The following is a 22250-nucleotide window of genomic DNA, read 5'->3' as shown; positions in this document are numbered from 1 at the left end:
AGATGGCAACACTGACTCGTTTGACCAGGGGAAAGGTATTGAGAGGGACTGGAAATTCTTTTTGCTGAAAACAGAAAAAAAATGAACTGATAAGTTTGATGGTTAGAAAGTATGAAGTATGGAAAGAATGAAATTATAATGTAACCTTAGAGAGGGTAAAATATAAATGTATCCGTAACTGTTGTCAGGAAGATTGGAAATCCTTCTCTTTTCCTTCCTTCCTTTTTCCCTTCTCCCCTCCCTCCCTCCATTCCTTTCTTCCCTTCCCTTTCTTCATTCCTTCCCCCTCCCTTTTTTTCCTTCCTTCCTTCTTTTCCCTCCCTCCCTTCTTTTCTTCCTTTTTTCTCCCTTTCTCTTTTGTCCTCCCTCCCCTTATCTTCCCTCCCTCCCTCCCCATCCCTTTTCCTCCCTTCCTTCCTCCTTTCCTCCCTCCCTCCCCCCTCTTCTTTTTCTTCCTTCCTTCCTTCTTTTCCCTCCCCCTCCCCTTTTCCTTCCTTCATTTCTTTTCCCTTTCTCCCTTTTGCCCTTCTTCCCCTTATCTTCCCTTCCTTCCTTCTCTTCTTTTCCTTCCTCCTTTCCTCCCTCCCTTCATTCCTTCCCCTCCCTTTTCCCTCCCTCCCTCTCTCCCCCTCCCTTCTTTTCCTTCCTTCATTTCTTTTCCCTTTCTCCCTTTTGCCCTCCCTCCCCTTATCTTCCCTTCCTTCCTCCCTTCCCCCTTCCTTCTTTTCCTCCCTTTCTCCCTCCTTTCCTCCCTCCCTTCATTCCTTCCTTTTCCCTCCCTCCCTCCTTCTTCCTCCCTTCTTTTCCTTCCTTCATTTCTTTTCCCTTTCTCCCTCCCCTTATCTTCCTTTCCTTCCTTCCTCCCTCGCTTTCTTCCTTCCTTCCCCTCCCTTCTTTTCCTTCCTTCCTTCCTCCCTTCCCCTTCCTCCTTCCCTTATCTTCTCTTCCTTCCTTCCTTCCCTCTCCCTTCTTTTCCTTCCTTCCTTCCTCCCTTCCCCTTCCTCCTTCCCTTTTCTCTTCCTTCCTTCCCTCTCCCTTCTTTTCCTTTCTTCCTTCCTTCGTCCTTTCCCCTTCCTCCTTCTCTTATCTTCTCTTCCTTCTTTCCTTCCCTCTCCCTTCTTTTCCTTCCTTCCTCTTCCTTCCTTCCTTCCCCTTCTTCCCTTTTCCCTTCCTCCTTCCCTTCCCTTATCTTCTATTCCTTCCTTCCTTCCTCCCTCCTTCTTTTTCTCTTTCTTTCCTTTTTGCATTTTTCCCCTTTTTCTTTTCTTCTTTTAACTTGTATTTTTGTGAGAAACGGCTTTAATAAAAATCAGTTCAAAGGAGCAACTGACTCCAATTATTTGCTGAGAAGTCAAGATGTTTTATGGGTTTGAGAAGACAATTGCCCCATTGGGGCAAAACTAGTAGAATAGTTTCATAAGGAAGATTTCAGAACGTTTCCTTCTTCCTGCCTGTCTTAAAATTGGAACTGGGATAAATTTGGCGGAAGAATTCACCTTGCCCCATTTCAACAATGTGTACAGTCATCGCACCCCAATGATCTCATCCCAACGATTCTGGATGGTCTCTGGCAGGGAGAGCTAGCAAAACAAACTGAAAACAAAAGGAGAAATGTTTCCCCTTTTGCATTTGAGCACGCAAGAAGGAACAGGAAAGGAGAAAGGGAAACAGGAAGGACAAAGAAAAAGAAGGAAAGACGGGAAGAGAGCAAGGAAGGAAAAAGAAGGAAAGAGGGGAAGGAAGAAGAAAGGAGAAGGAAGAGGGAAGGAAAAAGGAGGGAAGGAGGGAAGGAGGGAAGGAAGGGAAAGGAAGGAAGGATAGAAGGAAGGAAGGAAGGACAGAAGGAAGAAGAAAGGAGAATGAAGAGGGAAGGAAAAAGGAGGGAAGGAAGGGAAAGGAAGGAAGAAAGGAAGGAAAGGAAAGGAAGGAAGGAAGGGAAAGGAAGGAAGGAAGGACAGAAGGAAGAAGAAAGGAGAATGAAGAGGGAAGGAAAAAGAAGGGAAGGAAGGGAAGGAAGGAAGGAAGGAAAGGAAAGGAAGGAAGGAAGGAAGGGAAAGGAAGGAGGGAGGGAAAGAAGGAAGGAAGGAAGAAAGGAGAATGAAGAGGGAAGGAAAAAGAAGGGAAGGAAGGAAGGGGAAGGAAGGAAGGATGGAAAGGAAAGGAAGGAAGGAAGGGAAAGGAAGGAAGGAAAGAAGAAGAAAGGACAATGAAGAGGGAAGAGGAAGGAAGGGAAGGAAGGGAAGGAGGGGAAGGAAGGAAGGGAAAGGAAGGAAGGAAGGAAAGAAGGAAGGAAGGAAGAAAGGAGAATGAAGAGGGAAGGAAAAAGAAGGGAAGGAAGGAAGGGGAAGGAAGGAAGGATGGAAAGGAAAGGAAGGAAGGAAGGGAAAGGAAGGAAGGAAAGAAGAAGAAAGGACAATGAAGAGGGAAGAGGAAGGAAGGGAAGGAAGGGAAGGAGGGGAAGGAAGGAAGGGAAAGGAAGGAAGGAAGGAAAGAAGGAAGGAAGGAAGAAAGGAGAATGAAGAGGGAAGGAAAAAGAAGGGAAGGAAGGAAGAGAAAAGAAGGAAGAAAAGGAAACGAAGGAAGGAAGGGAAAGGAAGGAAGGGAAAGGAAGGAAGGAAAAGGAAGGAAGGAAAATTTTCAGATAGATGTTTGTGGTACGAAATTTTCAAAACCTGCATTTTGGCAGCTTCTTAAAGGTAGTCCTCGACTTACAACAGTTCATCTAGTGACCATTCAAAGTGACGACGGCACTGAAAAAAGTGACTTGTGACCGTTTTTCACACTTACGACCACTGCAGCGTCCCCCCCCATGGTCACATGATCAAAATTCAGATGCTTGGCCACCGACTCACATTTATGACGGTTGCAGTGTCCCTGTGGGGGGGTGTGGGGGTGTCACATGACCTTTGACCAGCAAAGTCAACGCGGAAGCCAGATTCGCTTAACAACCGTGGCAAGAGAGGTCATAAAATGAGGCAAAGCTCAACTTAACAAATATCTCACTCAGCAACATAATATTTTGGGCTCCGTTGTGGTCATAAGTCGAGGACAAATTATAGAGCAAATTGAGAGGGTATTTTTTTAGTCCTTGGAGCGGAGGGAAACTTTTCAGATGGATGTTGTGATATAATCTTCAAAATTTTTCATCTTGAGAAACAGAGAGGCCTGTCTAAAAAAAAAAAAATCTGTTCAACATCACAAATGTTGAACAGATTTATCACAAATGTTTTTTAAGGAAGGTTTCTTATATTTTTTCTGTTTTTCAGTCCGTGCCTTTCATAGACTTGAAGGTAGATTTTGTAAATTTCACGTCAGTTTTTCTGTCTCTGGAGTGTGCCAACCAATCAAAGACAATATTTATGATGTCCTCGCTTGCCCTATCTGTGACGAAATTAGAAGAAAACAAACAAACAAACAAACATTTGCAAAAATAAATAAACTTTTTCGTAATTTGGTTTTGTTTTTGTTTTTTCATGCCTGGACTCAAATAAATAAAACAACCAAAAAAAAAAAAACCACCCCTCCACGGTACAAAAAACGAACTATAAACAAAAAATAAAATAAAATAAACAAAGTTAAACAGTAACGAATGAAAACGAGAGAAGGAAGCAAACAACCTTCGAAAGAGTGTTGCCTAAACAAGGGAAGAAAATTTCAAATTGAAAAGATGATTTTTGGATTGTCAAAAAAAAAAAAAAATCGTAAAATTTGTGCCGGAGGGAAACTCACACGCCTCCTTCTTCGATGTGTAGAAAAGACGAAACGTTTTTAAAAACGGGGGGGAAAAAAATTGCATGTACATTTCAGATACTTTTTAGGACATCGCAGGAAAGAAGAATACATTAAAAATAAACAATTAATGTATTAATAATGTATGATTAATAAATAACAAAACATTTAAAAAAATTAGGAAAAACAAAACAGGAAACAAGGTAGGTGGAATTAGTGCTACAAATTAAAATTATTGACTGGCAGCTCCAGCTCACATTATTATTTGGTTGCAGACAGCAAAAAACCAATTATTTGATTAATAATTGGATGGGGAATTTGAGGGAAATCCAAGTTTATAGGATAAACCTGGGAAGATGAAAAAAGAAAATCCGAGACGACGATACAGGAAGTCCTTGATTTACCACCAAAACTGAGCCCCAAATCCCTGTTGCTAAGTAAGACGTTTGTTAAGTGAGTTCCTCCCCACTGCATGATGTTTCTTCCCACCGTTGTTAAGTGAATCACCGTGGTTCTTAAGTTAGTAACACGGTTGTTAAGCGAAACTGGCTTCCCCATTGTCAGATCCAATCCTAATGCTTGTACAAAGATCGGAGATAATAAAACTGCTAAGATGAGAAAACTCCTAGAGGCAGGGGTGAAATTCAGCAGGTTCTGGAGAACCCGTAGCGGAAATTTTGAGTAGTTCGGAGAACTGGCAAATACTGCCTCTGGCTGGCCCCAGAGTGGAGTGGGAATGGGGATTTTGCAATATCCTTCCCCCAGGAGTGGGGAGGGAATGGGGATTTTGCAGTATCCTTCCTCTGCCACGCCCACCAAGCCACACCCACAGAACCGGTAGTAAAAAAAATTGAATTTCACCACTGTCGAGCTGCCTGTGTTTGAATAATAGGCCGAGTTTGGTCTTAGGGTTTCTTTGGGTGGCAAATTACACAATTTGTGTAAATTGTGAGAATTCAGGTACCCAGGTTGACCCAGCTTTGTGAATGGCTGCTATTCCTTTGGCTGATATGGAGCCTACTTGAGGCTGCAGAATTTTGGACAAACCAACATGGCAAGCATCTCTCTCTCTCTCTCTCTTTCGTTCCCTTCCTCCCTGTCTCTTATTCTCCTTTCCTCCCTCTCCCTCCCCCTCTTATTCTCTTTCCCTCCCTCTCCTTCCCCACCTTCTCCTGTTCTTTCCCTCTTACTCTCCTTCCTTCCCTCTCTCTTATTTTCTTCCCCACCCTCTCCTGCTCTCTTCCTTCTTACTCTCCTTTCTTCCCACTCTCTCACTCCCATGGACTCCTTCCCTTCCTTTCTCCCTCCCTTGCTTACTCTCCTTCCTTCCCTCCCTCTCTTATTCTCTTTCCCTCCCTCTCCTGCTCTCTCCCTCTTACTCTCTTCCCTTCCCTCTCTCTCACTCCCACTTACTCTCCTTCCCTTTCTCCCTTCCTCTTTCTCCCTCCCTTGCTTACTCTCCTTCCCTCCGTTTCTCTCTTATTCTCTTTCTCCTTCCCCACCCTCTCCTCTCTCTCCTTCTTACTCTCCTTCCTTCCCTCTCTCACTCCCACTTACTCTCCTTCCCTTTCTCCCTTCCTCTTTCTCCCTCCCTTGCTTACTCTCCTTCCTTCCATCTCTCTCTTATTCTCTTTCTCCTTCCCCACCCTCTCCTGCTCTCTCCTTCTTACTCTCCTTCCTTCCCTCTCTCTCACTCCCACTTACTCTCCTTCCCTTTCTCCCTTCCTCTTTCTCCCTCCCTTGCTTACTCTCCTTCCCTCCATCTCTCTCTTATTCTCTTTCTCCTTCCCCACCTTCTCCTGCTCTCTCCTTCTTACTCTCCTTCCTTCCCTCTTTCTCACTCCCACTTACTCTCCTTCCCTTTCTCCCTTCCTCTTTCTCCCTCCCTTGCTTACTCTCCTTCCCTCTGTCTCTCTCTCCCTCTCTCTCCTTCCCACTCTTTTTCCCTTTCTCTCTCTTCCTCCCTCCTTCCTTTCTTCTCTCTCCCCTTTCCCCCTCTCCCTCTCCCCTGCCCCCATCACCTTGATTAGAATCAACCCCAGGTAACACACAAAAGCATCTCCTTGCAGCACTCCTGACCTTTTGATCCAAAGTGGGTGCAGCACCACCAAATAAGCCTCACCCCACTCCCCTCCCATCCCCACTCCATCCCCACCCCAACTTTTCTCAACCGAGATGGAAAAGAACGCCAAGCAACCAACCAACCAACCCCTTCGGGGCTCTAAAGGGCTAGCTTTCTGCAAGCAGGGAGTTCTTTTTAAGTAAGAACAACTCTCCTGCTCCAAAGCGGAGCTACCGCTGATCTTCTCCAGAGCGGCTTCTCCCCATCTCCTTGGAGGGGAAGCCCCCCCCCCAGCTTCCCCCCCTCTTTGGAAAGGTGGGCTCTGGCTGTCGGCGCTGCGCTGCGGTGGGCTCTGTGCCCCTCGGTCCCCCCCCCCTTTTCCACATCCCCGGGCTGGGCTGGCGGAGAAGGAAGGCGGAGAGAGCGCGGAGGCGCTGCTGTGAACGCGCTTTCTTACCGTAAGAGGGAGTTGGGACCCAGAGTTTTCCTGTTACTCACTCACCCAAACCTTGCAATATATAGCAGCTCCTCGCTGTCGGGCTCCTCTGTTGCCGCCTCTGCCTCTTTTGGGGACCCCTGGAAAGGGGGAAGAGCCCCCCCTTCCCCTCCACACCGGCCCCAGGTAGCCAGCTCCCCCCTCCTCCTCCCCATCCATGTGGACCCACCAGCTGTTGCCACTCGGACTCTTCCTCCACTCCGTCCTGGCCGTCCCGCCGGCAGGTTAGTTCGCTTCTTTTAGTTGGCCAGGCGCCGCTTTCGGGGGAGTCGAGATAAAGGCTGCCCGGGAAGGGGGGGTGGGTCGTGAAGACGCGCACACGCGTGTACGCGGGATGAGGAGGAGGGAGAGGACTGGGCGGTCCGGGCGCTCGGAGGCAAACGCCGCGAGGGGCTTTGGGCGGAATGCAATCGTTGGGGTGGATGTTGTGGGGTCGTGGAGACGCAGACACGCGTGTACGCGGGAGGAGGAGGAGGAAGTGCGGGAGGTTTGGGAGCTCCGGGCTTTTGGAGGTGAATGCCGCGCGGGGTCGTTGGGCGGAATACAATCGTCGTGGGGGGGATGTTGTGGGGTCGTTGTGGTCGTGGAGAAGCAGACACGTGTGTACGTGGGAGGAAACGGAGGAAGGGGAGGTCTGGGCGCTCCGAGAGCTTGGAGGAAAACGCTGCGAGGGGCATTGGGCGGAATGCAATGAATCGTTGGGGTGGATGTTGTGGGGTCGTGGAGACGCAGACACGCGTGTACGCGGGAGGAAACGGAGGAAGGGGAGGTCTGGGCGCTCCGAGAGCTTGGAGGAAAACGCTGCGAGGGGCATTGGGCGGAATGCAATGAATCGTTGGGGTGGATGTTGTGGGGTCGTGGAGACGCAGACACGCGTGTACGCGGGAGGAAACGGAGGAAGAGGAGAAAGGCGAGGTCTGGACGCTCCGGGCGTTTAGAGGAAAACGCCTCGAGGGGCTTTGAGCATATTGCAATCGTTGTTGGGGGGAGATGTTGTGTTTCATTGCGGTCGTGGAGACGCGCAGACACGTGTACGCGGGACTTTGCGCGCCGCGCGCGGCTCTTTAAAAGGGATCGTCCCCGGGCGAGCTCGGGATCCAAGAAGCGTGCTCTTGGACATCTGCTTGCCCGCCCAGTTTTGGGGAGGGGACCAAGCGAGGTGCTGTAGTCGGGACAAGAGGAGAAGCGGGAGAAGAAAATAAAAAAAGAAAATCCGGCCTCGCAGGGGTTAAGTTTGGGGTGGGGTCGCCTCTTCCCCGGACAGGTTCTGAAGCAGACCTTCCCCCGCGTCCCCAAACAGCTGGCTTGGTCTTGGCAGAAGCGCCTCTGGTCTCCTCCTGCAGACTTCGTGCGTCTGTTAGTACCGATAAAGGAGAATATTTGTAGCTCGAGAGTTGAAACTTCGGGTTCTTGGTACTCTCTGAGTTTGGGGGTTTTCCGCCGTTTCGTAAAAACCCGAACTAGCTAAGATCAGCGCCGGTGACCAGCATCGGTGGCGTTCCCTAGTTTGGGTCACGAAACGCCTGCGAGTAAACTTACTAAGCTCCGAGAGTTACTCCCCCGTGTGTGCTGGCTAGTGTATACAAACAGAAAGTAGGCGCGCGCGCGTTCTCCAAAGCCTGTGTGTGTCTTTAGATCTATCTATCTTTTTACTTTCTCTCTCTTCTATCTTCTCATCTATCATCTATTTATGATCTATATTTACCTATCTATCATCTATGATCTATCCTCTCCTCTATTATCTATCTATCTATCTATCTATCTATCTATCTATCTATCTATCTATCTATCTATCTACTTACCTACCTATTCTCTCTCTTCTCTTTTTTTATCATCTATCACCTATCTATATTTATGATCTATGTATCTATTCTCTCTCTTTCCTTTCTTTCAACTGTCTATCTGTCTGTCTGTTTGTCTGTCTATCATAATCTCTTTCTCTCTTCTATATCTTCTTTTCTTTCTATATCCTCTCTTCTATATCTTCTCTCTTCTCATCTATCATCTATGATTTATGATCTATGTATTTACCTATCTATCATCTATGATCTATCCACTCCTCTATTTCATTATCTATCTATCTATCATCTGTCTGTCTATCATCTACCTACCTACCTACCTACCTACCTACCTACCTACCATCATCATTTTTCTTTCTCCTCTCTTTTCTCTCTTCTCTCTTCTATCATCTATCTATGATTTATGATCTATTCTCTCTTCTTTTTCATCTGTCTGTCTGCCTATGTCTGTCTGTCAATCTATCTATCATTGTCTGTCTGTCTATATATGTCTGTCTGTCTGTCTATCATCGTCTGTATCTATCTATCTATCTATCTATCTATCTATCTATCTATCTATCATCTATCATCTATCTCTTGTACGTGTGAGCAGCCCGCACGGCTGGTACGCCAGTACACGTGCAAAACCGCTCAGCTGTTGGACGACTCGGCTGTGCCAGCTTGGTATAAATCTCTGCTTTAAATTCCGGACACAGTTGGGTGGGAGGGATTCAGCCGTTTGAGAAGGAAGCAAAGGATCCCCCCCTCCTCCCTCCCTCACCCGTCCGGTCCTTGGTAATCTGTGCACTGGGGCAGGGTGAATTGTTCCATGTCCAGCTGAGTTTAGGACAGGTGACTTCTCTAAACTCTACCGGTGCAACTTCCAGCGCCTGTGCGTGGCCGGGGTTGTCTATTTTTGGAGCCAGTTGGTTTAATTTTTCCATCTCTGTCCGATCCCAACTTCAGACAAGTGGCAAAGAAGAAACACACAAGCCAGAAGCAATGTGTAAATGTGCAACGCTCGATGGAAAGATTTTTTTTCTGAGGGTCTTGGATGGGAATTGCAGCTCTCCCATCTTTTTTATTTTTTTATTTTTTTAAAAAAAGCATTTGATTCTTTGTCTCTCTCTCTTTCCCCCCCTTGGAATGAAGAGTAGAGTAGAGTAGAGTAGAGTAGAGTAGAGTAGAGTAGAGTAGAGTAGAGTAGAGTAGAGTAGAGTACAGAACAGAACAGAACAGAACAGAACAGAACAGAACAGAACAGAACAGAACAGAATTAGAATAGAACATCACATCACAGGCTTGGGATCTTGATTGGGAAGCTGAAACAAATCCAAGAAGGCAAGAGAAAGCTTCTATTGATCTATGGACCTATTGACCTACCTCTCTCTGTACCTCTCTATTTCTCTCTCTCTCACTCACTCCCTTATCTATTGATCTATCTATCTATCTATCTATCTATCTATCTATCTATCTATCTGTCGATCTATTGATTTATCAAGTTATTAACCTACCACTCTCTCTTTCTCTCTCTCGACCTATCTATTTCTCTATCTCTCGACCTATCGGTCAATCTATTGATCTATCTATCTATTGATCTATTGGCTTGCTGACCTACTGATATATCCATCCATCATCTACTCACCCATATTTGTGTCTGTCTCTCTGTCTCTCTGTCTCTCTCTCTCTCGTCTATTGATCTATTGATCTATCTATTGATCTGTCAGTCTCTTGATCTATCTATCTGTCAATCTATTGATTTATCGATTTATTGACCTATCTCTCTCTCTCTCTCTCTCTCTCTCTCTCGACCTATCTGTCGATCGGTTAATCTCTTGATCTTTCTCTTGATCTCTTGATCTAACAACTTATTGACCTACGGACATATCCATCCATCCATCCATCCATCCATCCATCCATCCATCCATCCAAACTGTAACTGGTAATCTTATTGCGATTTTCAACCATCTTCCCAGTCCTAATCTCTATCCATTTGAAATATTTGATCAGGCTTGTCTTTGCAGCATTCAACTCCCGTGGCACGGATGTTCTATCGATGATGAGGTTGATGCCGGAGTTTCCTCCTTTTTCCTCCTGTCCTCTTCCAAATAACTTCACCATCTAAGCAATTCCCTCATTAACGTGATCTGAAGCACAATATTTTCTTTTGGATTACTTGGATGTTATTTCAGTCTTAGTTCCTCCTTTTGGAGGAGATAATTATAGCATTTAACTCAGGGGTGAAATCTACTTACCTTCTCTACCTGTTCAGAACTGCTCATGCCTCACGCTCGCATCACATCACATGCGTGCTTGGACCCTCTGTGCATGAGCAAACCCTTCTGTGCATGTACAGAGAGTAAAAAACTGGTAGCACTTCACCCCCCAAAAAATTCATTTTTCATCTCAATTACACCCGAATCAGAGTCTCTTTCTTGAGGTGGGTGGCTACAGACGTTAATTAAATAAACGTATAAATCATATTCCATTTAGAAGTTTTCTGCGGCGGGGTGGGTGATTCTATTTGCGACAGGCTTTGTAAAAAAGCGATCATTTCATCTTTCCAAAGAGGTTGGAATTTGCTACAGCCGACAGCGAGATTTGCATTTAGCTCCAGCGCAGAGGAGGAAAAAACCCCCCACAAATGCATGTTCACAATTTCTCTTCACTTTGAATTAAACTCCTTTTAATATAGTCAATTAAATGACGTCGAGCCATCGGACCTGGGTTGCAAAACCTTGAACGAGTCCAGAGTGACAGCAGGCAGTTTTTTTTAATCTCTCTTCTTTGACCTCATGTGGCCATCTGGATTTTTGCAACCCAAATTGGACATCCTTAAATTGTTAGAAATATGTGTGCAAATTGGAATATCTATCTATCTATCTATCTATCTATCTATCTATCTATCTATCTATCTATCTATCTAAAATTTGTATTTCGCTGATAAAGAAATAAAGGGAGACTAGTATAGATCTATTTCAAGCTATTTAGCTCTTATCAGCTAGCCATACCCTGACTCGGATTTGAACTCCGAGTCAGGGTATGGCTAGCTGATGAGAGCTAAATAGCTTGAAATAGATCTATACTAGTCTCCCTTTATTTCTTCATCAGCGAAATATAAATTTGGTATAAAAATGGGTTGTCGTGAATGTGATTGCTTGAGGGCTCCTGGATTGGAGCTGAAAGGTGAAAGGGAAGCAGGATGCTCCCTCCCACATGCTGGGGTAGACCAGGTGCTTCGATAGAAAAACAGTTAATCTCTCCCCTGGCTCAAGCTGATGAAGGAAGGAGAACTTGTGGCTCAGAGGTTAATACAACTGCCTAACATGCAGGCAGCCCAAGTTCGAATCCAAGAAAGGGTATGGCTAGCTGATGAGAGCTAAATAGCTTGAAATAGATCTAGACTAGTCTCCCTTTATTTCTTTATCAGCGAAATATAAATTTGGTATAAAAATGGTTTGTCATGAATGCGACTGCTTGAGGGGTCCTGGATTGGAGTTGAAAGGTGAAAGGGAAGCAGTACGCTCCCTCCCACATGTTGGGGTAGACCAGGTGCCTCAATAGAAAAACATAGAATATATATATATATATTTACTTTTTTTCTTCTGCGGTCTCTTCACTCTCTATTTTTCCATATGACAAAACTCTGCAGGTTATAAACAGAGGTGGGATTCATCCAGTTTGGACCAATTTGAGCAAAATGGTAGTGGCGACCTGCGAGTGGGCCCATCCACCTGCTTGGGTGCAATCCTGTCCTATATCGCTGTGTGTTTGACATTGTTTGACAGTGCGGATGGTGTGCGCGAGCGAATTGCTGTGTTATTTGACATTGCACGCATGTGTAAACGGTGCACGTGAGCGAATTGCCGTGTTCTGTGACACATCATCATGCGCGGATGGTGGGTGCACATATTTCAAGTGCTGGGCGAACTGGTATCTACAGTACATGAAATCTATCTGTGGTTATAATCCACCTAAGAGGCGAGTTTTGTGAATATCTATTTGAACGCTTTCCTCTTTCTAAGTGTCTCCGATCAGTTAAATAAATAAGGGTCAAAACCGGTCAAACTCCCTTCCCTTCTATTATCCTGGATTAACACTATGGCCTCATTTGAACTTTCCGAGGTAGATTAGGGTTGCAAAACAATTTAGTCGAGGCTATCTTGGAATTAAATGTCAGAGCAGGCATTTGAACCTAAAAAACATTCGTTAGTATAAAATGGATAAAACGTGCTATGTTTTTATCGTGGGTTGTTAAAACTTCCAGCAGGTGTGCAAAAAACAACACACACTTAACACACTTGCCTTAAAAATTCTGACTTCTGCAAATGTCGATAGCAGTTTATTTCTGCACAGGACATCAAGGTTGTGAGATTGTGTGGACAACAATCGTTGCGCACGTTTATCTGGGAATACATCTTTTTGAACTTGGAAGCATTTCCTTCCTGAGAGCATAAGGCAGCACTGAAAAATAAAATTTTATACCAGCGTTGTGGCCCGCCAGCGGCCTGCGTGGATCATGGCTAATCCCGATGAAGAGGAGGCTGGTGTGGGGTCACGTCAGCAGCCTGCGTAGCCAGCGCTCGCGTCGGAGAGCGAGGAGGCCGAAGAGGATGTGATGCCAGAGGCAGAGACTCAGCCAGGGCCTTCAGAACCTCCAGAGGCTCCTTCAAGTGGAGAGAGTGAAGTGGAGGAGCCTCTCCTCAATGCTCGGGCACGCAGGGCTGCCAAAAGGCAGGAGTGGCTACTCAGGAGGAGGATGTCTACTCGAGAGTAGGGCTTGAGGATCATTGGCCACTCCCTTAGCCTATTTAAGTCACACGCAGCTAGTGCGTTCTTGCTGGAAACAACTTGTATTTATTATCAGAGTATTTTTGGTTTATCATATCTTGTTTTCTGGGCTGGTTGCCAACCTTTGCTGGTCTTGTTTATTCTTGTTACTTAATAAATTTGATAAGGAGCGTTGGTGTGTGTCAATATCCTCAGAAATCCGGAGCTGGAGCAGAACAACCAGTTTAACCATCGCAGTGTGGGATTCGGTGGCACAGTGGCTAAGACGCTGAGCTTGTCGATCGAAAGGTCAGCAGTTCAGCGGTTCGAATCCCTAGCGCTGCATAACAGGGTGAGCTCCCATTATTTGTCCCAGCTTCTGCCAACCTAGCAGTTCGAAAGCACGTAAAAAAATGCAAGTAGAAAAATAGGGACCACCTTTGGTGGGAAGGGAACAGCGTTCTGTGCGCCTTTGACGTTGAGTCATGCCGGCCACATGACCACGGAGACGTCTTCGGACAGCGCTGGCTCTTCGGCTTTGAAACAGGGATGAGCACCGCCCCCTAGAGTCAGGAACGACTAGCACATACATGCGAGGGGAACCTTTTACCTTTACCTTTAACCATCACAGTACAAAACCCTGATCCTAAGTCTATTAGGGGAGTTAATTCTTTATGCAATTATACTTCATAATAACCGATAGTCCTGAACTTGCAACCAAATAATTGACCCAAAAATTTCATTGTTAAGTGAGACATTTGTTAAATGTGTGATCCCCTTTTGCGAACTTCAGACAAGCAAAGTCAAGGGAGAAGATCAGATTCGCTTAACAACAGTGACACGAACAGTTGTAAAATTGGGGGAAAAACTGACTGAACGAATGTCTCGCTTAGCAACAGAAATGTTGGGCTCATTTGTGGACGTAAATCGAGGATTACCTGTATTCTGACTGAAGAACCAACTCCATAGTTTTAAGCAGCTCGGTGTTTCCTTGGGACCTTGTCTGAACACAGAAAGAGGGAATTTGTTAGCCTAATCAGAATAGAGTTGGAAGGGACCTTGGAGGTCATCTAGTCCAAGCAGAAGATCCTATACCATTTCAGACAAGTGGTTGTCCAGCCTCTTCTTGAAAACCTCCAGTGATGGAGCACCCACAACTTCTGGAGGCAAGCTGTTCCACTGATTAATTAATCCTCACAGTTAGGAAGTTTCTCCTTAATTCCAGGTTGTTTCTCTCCTCGATTAGTTTCCATCCGTTGCTTCTTGTCCTGCCTTCAGGTGCTTTGGAGAATAGCTTGACTCCCTCTTCTTTGGGGCAGCCCCTAAGATATTGGAAGACTGCTATCATGCCACCCCCTTAGTCCTTCTTTTCACTAGACTAAACCTACCCACTTCCCAATTCAATACTTCTGCTTGAAGTGTTGAATTAGAAGTTATTTACGTCAACTTGATGTTGACGTAAATACCTTGCACTGCCTAGCTGTTGACCTTGATTCTCCTTAATAAATTGCACAGTGGGAAGTGGGAAAAGGAAAGGTGTAAGACCCAGTGGGAGGACATGGGAAAACAATTGTCATTTGGTCCTTTCCTCCATAAATATGACAAAATTGATGGCCCTCAAAAGGACACAGGAAACCACTCTTAACGGGCGCACCTGAGTTTCCTGCAACACGCTGAGCTCAAATCCCCCTTTTTTTGTGGCGTTTCCTTGTTATTCTTTCCAAACCCAATGGAATATCGGACATAAACTATGGAAAGGGACTTGCGACCTTCTCCTGCTCTCACCAGGTTAATTATTCTCCAAACGCTGAAAAGCATCGAGCCAAAATATTGGTGTCAGGGGAGAAAGTGGTAATAGAAAGGTTGAGTTCAAAAGTTGGCTGGATCTGGCCAGGGTCTGCAGCAGTGGTGAAATGTAAAATTTGTTACTACCGGTTCTGTGAGCGTGGCTTGGTGGTGGTGGGGTAATGTGACTGGGTGGACGTGGCCAACTTTTTTTTTTTTTACTTTTAAAAGCATTTTTTCTACAACCTTAAGAGGTTGCAGAAAAAAATGCTTTTAGAAGCCTCTGACGATCAGGCAACTCAGCTGGGATCGCCAGAGGCTTTTAAAGGCATTTTTTTTTCCTGCAACCTCTTCGGCTGAAGAAGGTCACAAAAATTGATCCCATGACCTCAGGACACCGTCATAAATATGAGTCGGTTGCCAAGCGCCTGAAACTTTTAATTAGATGACTGTGTGGATACTGCAACGGTCATAAGTGTGAAAAATGACCGTAAGTCACTTTTTTCAGTGCCATTGTAACTTCAAACGGTGACTAAATGAACTGTTATAAGTCAAGAACTACTTGTATATGTTTAATGTGAAACTGGCAAACGATTTGTATTCTTTTCTCTCTTTTTTGTATTGTATTCTCCCCCCTGCGCCCCCCCCCCGTTTTCTAGAAGTGAGATTGAGAAGTTAGACAGAAAGGATCTTCATTCTCCATAGCTTGATGCCAGAATCATGTCTGAATCAGTGGTGAAATCCAATTTTTTTTACTACCGGTTCTGTGGGCGTGGCTTGGTGGGCGTGGCATGGCTTGGTGGGTGTGGCAGGGGAGGATACTGCAAAATCTCCATTCCCACCCCACTCCAGGGGAAGGATAATGCAAAATCTCCATTCCCACCCCACTCCAGGGGAAGGATACTGCAAAATCTCCATTCCCACTCCATTCCAGGGGAAGGATACTACAAAATCTCCATTCCCACCCCACTCCAGGGGAAGGATATTGCAAAATCTCCATTCCCATCCCACTCCAGGGAAAGGATACTGCAAAATCTCCATTCCCATCCCACTCCAGGGAAAGGATACTGCAAAATCTCCATTCCCACTCCATTCCAGGGGAAGGATACTACAAAATCTCCATTCCCACCCCACTCCAGGGGAAGGATACTGCAAAATCTCCATTCTCATCCCACTCCAGGGGAAGGATACTGCAAAATCTCCATTCCCACCCCACTCTGGAACCAGCCAGAGGTGGTATTTGCCGGTTCTCTGAACTCCTCAAAATTTCCGCTGCCGGTTCTCCAGAACCTGTCAGAACCTGCTGGATTTCACTCCTGGTCTGAATCCAATCATGTTTGCTGAGGACAGATTTTTAAAGCAGGGGAATGCAAACTTTATGGCAATCTGGGAACATTGTGCACGCATCTCACAAATTTCCACCAATTTCAGAACCAGTTGGGTTTTCTGTTGTTGAAGGACTGTGAAACATTCTGAAACACATATTTAATATATGATCGCAAAGCTTGCTCCCATCTGAAGTCACACTTTAGGAAAGATAGAAAATATACTTGGTTATTCATTCCCTTCCCCTCACTCTCCCCTCCTCGGAGGCTTAATCGGGTATGCATGATTGTGGTTATGTATTGTTTGAATAACGAAACTGTTCCGGTGAGCTAGCATCTTTATTAAGTCCTTCTGTGTTGGTAATAGAAAACGCAACTCATCGTGTCTATTCAAATTCCCATCCACCCCCTTTCTATGGTTAACTTTGCCAGCCTTCATTTTTTGCAAGCAAAAAGAAAAGAAACAAAAAAAAAAAATTCACTTGGCAAAGATGGAAACAGGAGTAGAAAATCTTTTTGAAAAATGCATCTGGGAAGAATTCCTACGTTCAGATCCCGAAGGATTGAATTAACCCTGGATAATTTTGGCTGATCGCTTGAGTGCAATTTATTTTTGTTGTTAGTTGCAAAGTCGTGTCCGACCCATTGCGGTCCCATGGACAACGTTTCTCCAGGCCTTCCTGTCCTCCACCATCCTCTGGAGTCCATTTAAGCTCACGTTGATTGCTTCAGTGACTCCATCCAGCCACCTTGTTCTCTGCCGTCCCCTTCTTCTTTTGCCCTCCATCGTTCCCAGCATTAGGCTCTTCTCCAGGGAGTCCTTCCTTCTCATTAGGTGGCCAAAGTATTTGAGTTTCCTCTTCAGGATCTGGCCTCCTAAAGAGAAGTCTGGGTTGATCTCCTCTAGGACTGACCGGTTGGATGGCCTTGCAGTCCAAGGGACTCGCAGGAGTCTTCTCCAGCACCAGAGTTCAAAGGCCTCAATTCTTTGATTCTCCGCCTTCCTTATGGTCCAACTTTCACAGCCGTCCATTGCAACTGGGAAAACCATAGCCTTGACTATTCGCACTTCATCTACAAGTCATTAAATGAACTGTTGTAAGCCAAGGATTATCTATTCTCCCTTTCACCATTAGAAAACATAGGAAATAGATCAAAGCACATCAAAGCTTGGATACTTATTCATGCTTTGGCAAGTCGAAGCAATTTTTTTTTTAGCAATTGTATTAATTTCATGAGTCTGGAACAATATAAGCCTGGCATGTTTTATCTGGAAGTTTACAAAATAATACAATCACTGCAAACTTTTTTTCCCCCAGCCAAGATCTGATTTATCTCCCTGCACAATAACTCCTTCAAGAGAGCTTTGAATGCAGATACACCGAACTGCAGAACTCAATATTATGCCTCTCTGCCTTGTATGATGCTAATCTTTTGGGAGAAAATAGTAAAAACCAGGATTAGCTGGGTGAGAAGGCAGTTTTGAGATGAAATGAACCTATTTGCAGGTTGTTTCTCATAGCGTAAAACTAGTCAGAGATGCATCAACCCCAAAATAGCAGCACAATTCCATAAAGTTATATACCGTGTTTCCCTGAAAATAAGACCCTGTCTTATATTTTTTTGAACCTCGAAATAAGTGCTTGGCCTTATTTTCGGGGAGGTCTTATTATTTTAGGGTGCATGAAGTGAGACGGGGCTCCTCTTGCCATCTTACCTGATTTCCAGCTCTGCATTTAAATATTTTCAGAGAGGGCTTATTTTTGGGGTGGTAGGCTTATTTTAATGCATGCGCTCAAAAGCCCGATTGGGCTTATTATCAGGGGATGTCTTATTTTCGAGGAAACAGGGTATTAAAAAAAAAGTCTATCCAATAAACAGACAAAATCAGATTTGGATCCCAGTTGCAACCTACAAATTCCAGGCAGCATCTATATTTTTTCCTGGAGGTGTAAAAAACAGTGTGTGTTTTTTTATTTTTTAAAAAATGCAAACTCTTTTGACAGATTTCATGCATCTTCTGTATTTTGTCCCTGGTGTTTTCGCGAGTGTTTTTCCCGGAAAACGAACGAACGTAGCCGAGATTCGTCTTCGTTCGCTCTGAGGTTGCATTTCGATGTATATTGTAAAGATCTATGCTGTGGGGATTTGAATGATTCATTTCGCTTCAACACACTGGATTCTGAATTATCCATCTGTTGCAAAAAAAAAGAAATCGGCTTGGTTAAAACGGATCGGCTTTCGCGTTCGATAGAAGAACTAGCCAAAGCATCAACTGACATTCTTAATTAAAAATAGAAAGTCCTTTTGATTAAGGTTCATTAACTGATGGCTACTGGCTAAGCAGCTGCTCTCCCTGTAGATAAATATCTGTATGAAAGATGCAATCTGTAGCTCTGGTACGCCTTGAGATTTTAGATCATTTCAAGAAAAAATCAGGAAGCTGCATAGAATTAGCACTTTTTGTATGGGTCATCCTCAACTTACGACCCCAATGGAACCCAACATTTCTGTTGCTGAGTGAGACTTTTGTTAAGGGAGTTTTGCCCCGTTTTATGCCTTTTCTTGCCACCGTTGTTAAACGAATCACTGCCCTTATTAAGTTAGTCACATGGTGGTTAAGTGAATCTGGTTTCCCCATTGACTTGGCTCATTGGAAGGTCTCCAAAAGGGATCACGTGACTCTGGGACACTGCAGTTATCATAAAAGTAAGTCAGCCATCAGGCATCCTGCAACCATCATAGATATGAACTAGTTATCAAATATCTGAATTTCGATCACGTGACTAGAGGAATGCCTTAACGGTTGTAAGTGTGAAAAATGGACATAAGTCACTTATTTTTATTTATTTTATTTATTTTAATTTGATTTATATGCCGCCGTTCTCCGGAGACTCAGGGCGGCTTACAATGCGTTAAGCAATAGCCTTCATACTTTTGTATATTTTTATACCAAGTCAGCTTATTGCCCCCACAAACTGGGTCCTCAATTTACCTACCTTAGAAAGGATGGAAGGCTGAGTCAACCTTGAGCCTGGTGAGATTCAAACTTACAGTAATTGCAGACAGCTGGTGTTAATCACAATGCTTTAGTCTGCTGAGCTACCAGGCCCATTCAAATTATTCACTGCCGTTGTAACTTTGAATGGTCACTAAATGAACTGTTGTAAGTCGAGGACTAACTGTATACAGTAGTGGCCAAAATTGTGGGAAACCTTTTTGGGAAATGTGTATTTTCTAAAACTAGCTAAGAACACCACTTTTTTGGGGGAGTAGTACCATTAAATTATATATCGATGGAAAGATAATTGAATCAAGAATGTCATGCAATCACTTTTAGGAAGGATTTGCTGTCAGAATAGCAGTTACAGTAGAAAGAGGAAAAGTGAAACATGTAGAAAAAAACGAGATATACAAAAACGATCACCATAGAAAAAACGAGATATACAAAAATGATCCCCATGTCAGTTAATACTTAGTTGGGTAACCTTTAGCATGAATTACAGACTTATAACATCTTCCCATGGAGTGAACCAAGTCTTTTAGTTCTGCAGCTGTTCTAATGTGAAACCAAGATTAAATGATGGCTTCTATTAACTGGGTTTTATTACTGGGTTGCTCCTGACTAACCAGTTTCTTTAGTCGGCTCCCTAGATTTTCCATTGGGTGAAGGTCTGGGCAACTCCCAGGGCATTCCAGCAGTGGAATAGGATTATCTTGATACTCCAAAAAAAAAGTGGTGTTATTAGCCATCGAACCTCATAAATACACTTTCCCCAAAAGGTTTCCACAATTTTGGCCACTGCTGTCTGTCTAAATGCTATTATTATTGCTACTTCAAGGCCAAAATCTAAAGCCTTGAAGATAACACAGCCAATTCGCCCTAATAATTCTAGTGATCTCCTGGCTGTACCACATCACACCAATTTATGCCCTAAGACCCGAACGCAAGTCCCAAAGGTGCTTTTTTTAGGAGGCAACTGGAGGGCAAAAGAAGAAGGGGACGGCAGAGAACGAGGTGGCTGGATGGGGTCACTGAAGCAGTCAGCATGAGCTTCAATGGACTCCAGGAGATGGTAGAGGACAGGAAGGCCTGGAGGAACGTTGTCCATGGGGTTGGACACGACTTCGCAACTAACAACAAACCCTAACCAATCTAACATTGGTTTCTTAGTCTAGTTTACCTTGTTGAGCTGACAGGGGAGTTGTCAAAAGCTCTTCTAAAACAAAACGTTTTAAAAAAAATCCGATGCCGAAAGGAAACATTTGGAAATATATATATATATGTTTTCTTTCCTTTTCGTAGGCTTTATGTGTATTTCTCTTTAGCCAGGTTCATCCTACGTAAACCAAGATTTACGTAGGGCTGCGTAAAAATCTTGGTTTACGTAGGATGAACCTGGCTAAAGAGAAATATGTATGTATGTATGTATGTATGTATGTATGTATGTATGTATGTATGTCCAGGAAGCATGAGAAGGACTGGATGACGTCATAATCCTCTGCATATTTATTCAGATGTGGGGCCCTGATGTAATTCAGCCTCGTTGATTTAAGATCGTGCATTTAGTGATACAAATATTAATTTCCCGACACACGACAATTTATAGTCAGGGTGCATATGGATGTTTAGAGCCTCCCAGAACTCTGAAAGCAATAGGTGGTCATTTTTCAACACGAGAAAAAAAAAAGAAAATAAGTAAATCCATAAGGCAGAGAACATTCCTGTTAAATACATCATCAATGCATGTAAGATTAATTGTCCCTCGGCTCAGCTCCTGTTAAATTCATGGATACATTCATTAGGTCTGGGGGTAATGATCTGGAAAAGGTCTTGACGCTGCTTTCTTTTACGATATGTTTTACTTCTCAGGCTAGTCTATTATTCTGAATTTTCCTTACAAATACAAGCCAAGTGTTGGCCTGCTTAGCTGTTTTTGAGATCAGCTAAGGTCAACATTCACTTTTGGTCGCCATGCTGTAAAAAAAAAAAGATGTTGAGACTCTAGAAAGAGTGCAGAGAAGAGCAACAAAGATGATTTAGGGGTCCAGAGGCGAAAAGATACAGTAGTGGCCAAAATTGTGGAAACCTATTGGGAGAAGTGTATTTTGGAGGTTTGATGGCTAATAACACCACTTTTTTTTTGGAGTTTCAAGAGAATCCTATTCCACTGCTGGAATGGCCTGGGAATAGCCCAGACCTTAAAACCCAATTGAAAATCTATGGAGCCGACTAAAGAAACTTGTTAATCAGAAGAAACCCAGCAATAAACCCCAGTTAATTAAAGCAATCCTTCAATCTTGGTTTTACGTTATAACAGCTGCAGAATTAAAAGACTTGGTTCGCTCCATGGGAAGACGTTGTAAGGCCGTAATTTATGCTAAAGGTTACCCAACTAAGTATTACAGTAACTGACATGGTGATCATTTTTTGTATATCTCGTTTTTTCTATGGTGATCATTTTTGTATATCTCGTTTTTTTCTACGTGTTTCACTTTTCTTCCTTATACTGTAACTGCTCACGTAAAACTCATGTAATAAATGTCTCACTTAACGAGAGAAATGTTGGGCTCAGTTGTGGTCGTACGTCCAGGACTACCGTGTCTGACGTAACACGCAAGGTACGTCGTGGTGCTGAGTTGTGATTCAGTGTTAGCTTTCCGGCTTCTGAGGATATAATGCTGCCTTGGTTCAAGTCAGACATAATAATAGAGCAATAATACAAGCAATTCAGGGCTTTGTTCCTTCGTTGTTGTTGTTGTTTTTGAAAAAAAAAACCTTCTAGGAAACTTGTGTTGAAATCTGATTACTTCTGACACACGCTTGGCTTCTTACTGGTACAGCTTCTTTAGAGGAAGTAAGGAACGATTGCAAAACAAAAGAGAGAGAGAGAGAAAAGAGGGTGTGTTTTACGAGAAGCAAAATGACATATTTTGGGCGCTTTTGAAGTTGCGTCGAGATTTAACATCTTATGTAGCTTCTTTGCAAACATGCAATCAATTTGATCTCGCCAAGATCCTCGTTGAAAACCAAGGGAGACCATTAAGGAACGGCTCCCTTTGGTCGATATTTTTCCCATTTGGAAATTGCCGGTTGTTCTTGGTTGCGTTTATTGTCGTAAGGACAAACCCTCCTGAGGGCTTATGCCAGAGGTGGGTTTCAGCAGGTTCTGACCAGTTCTGGAGAACCGGTAGCGGAAATTTTGAGTAGTTCGGAGAACCGGTAAATACTACCTCCGGCTGGCCCCGCCCCCATCTATTCTCTGCCTCCCGAGTCCCAGCTGATCGGGAGGAAATGGGGATTT

The 22250-nt window shown here is 44.1% G+C and overlaps 1 protein-coding gene across 4 annotated transcripts in view; it reads left to right on the top strand.

Moving 5' to 3' along the window:
• Positions 1–6210: 6210 nt before the first annotated feature.
• Positions 6211–22250, top strand: part of HGF (hepatocyte growth factor) — a 76127-nt gene continuing 60087 nt past the window's right edge. For 2 of the 4 annotated variants that reach the window (XM_060694899.2, XM_060694898.2), the window contains exon 1: positions 6231–6511. In XM_060694899.2, the coding sequence (XP_060550882.2) occupies positions 6445–6511 (67 nt within the window). In that variant the 5' untranslated portion in view covers positions 6231–6444. Of the gene's footprint in view, positions 6512–22250 lie in introns of all 4 variants that reach the window. The other 2 variants (XM_060694901.2, XM_060694900.2) reach the window with 2 other exon arrangements.

The sequence above is a fragment of the Pantherophis guttatus genome, chromosome 7, assembly GCF_059756535.1.
Source record: "Pantherophis guttatus breed Tessera chromosome 7, ASM5975653v1, whole genome shotgun sequence".
NCBI classification, from domain to species: Eukaryota; Metazoa; Chordata; class Lepidosauria; order Squamata; family Colubridae; genus Pantherophis; species Pantherophis guttatus.
Note: the sequence above shows the minus strand (reverse complement) of the source record. Positions and strands in the feature narration are given on the sequence as shown.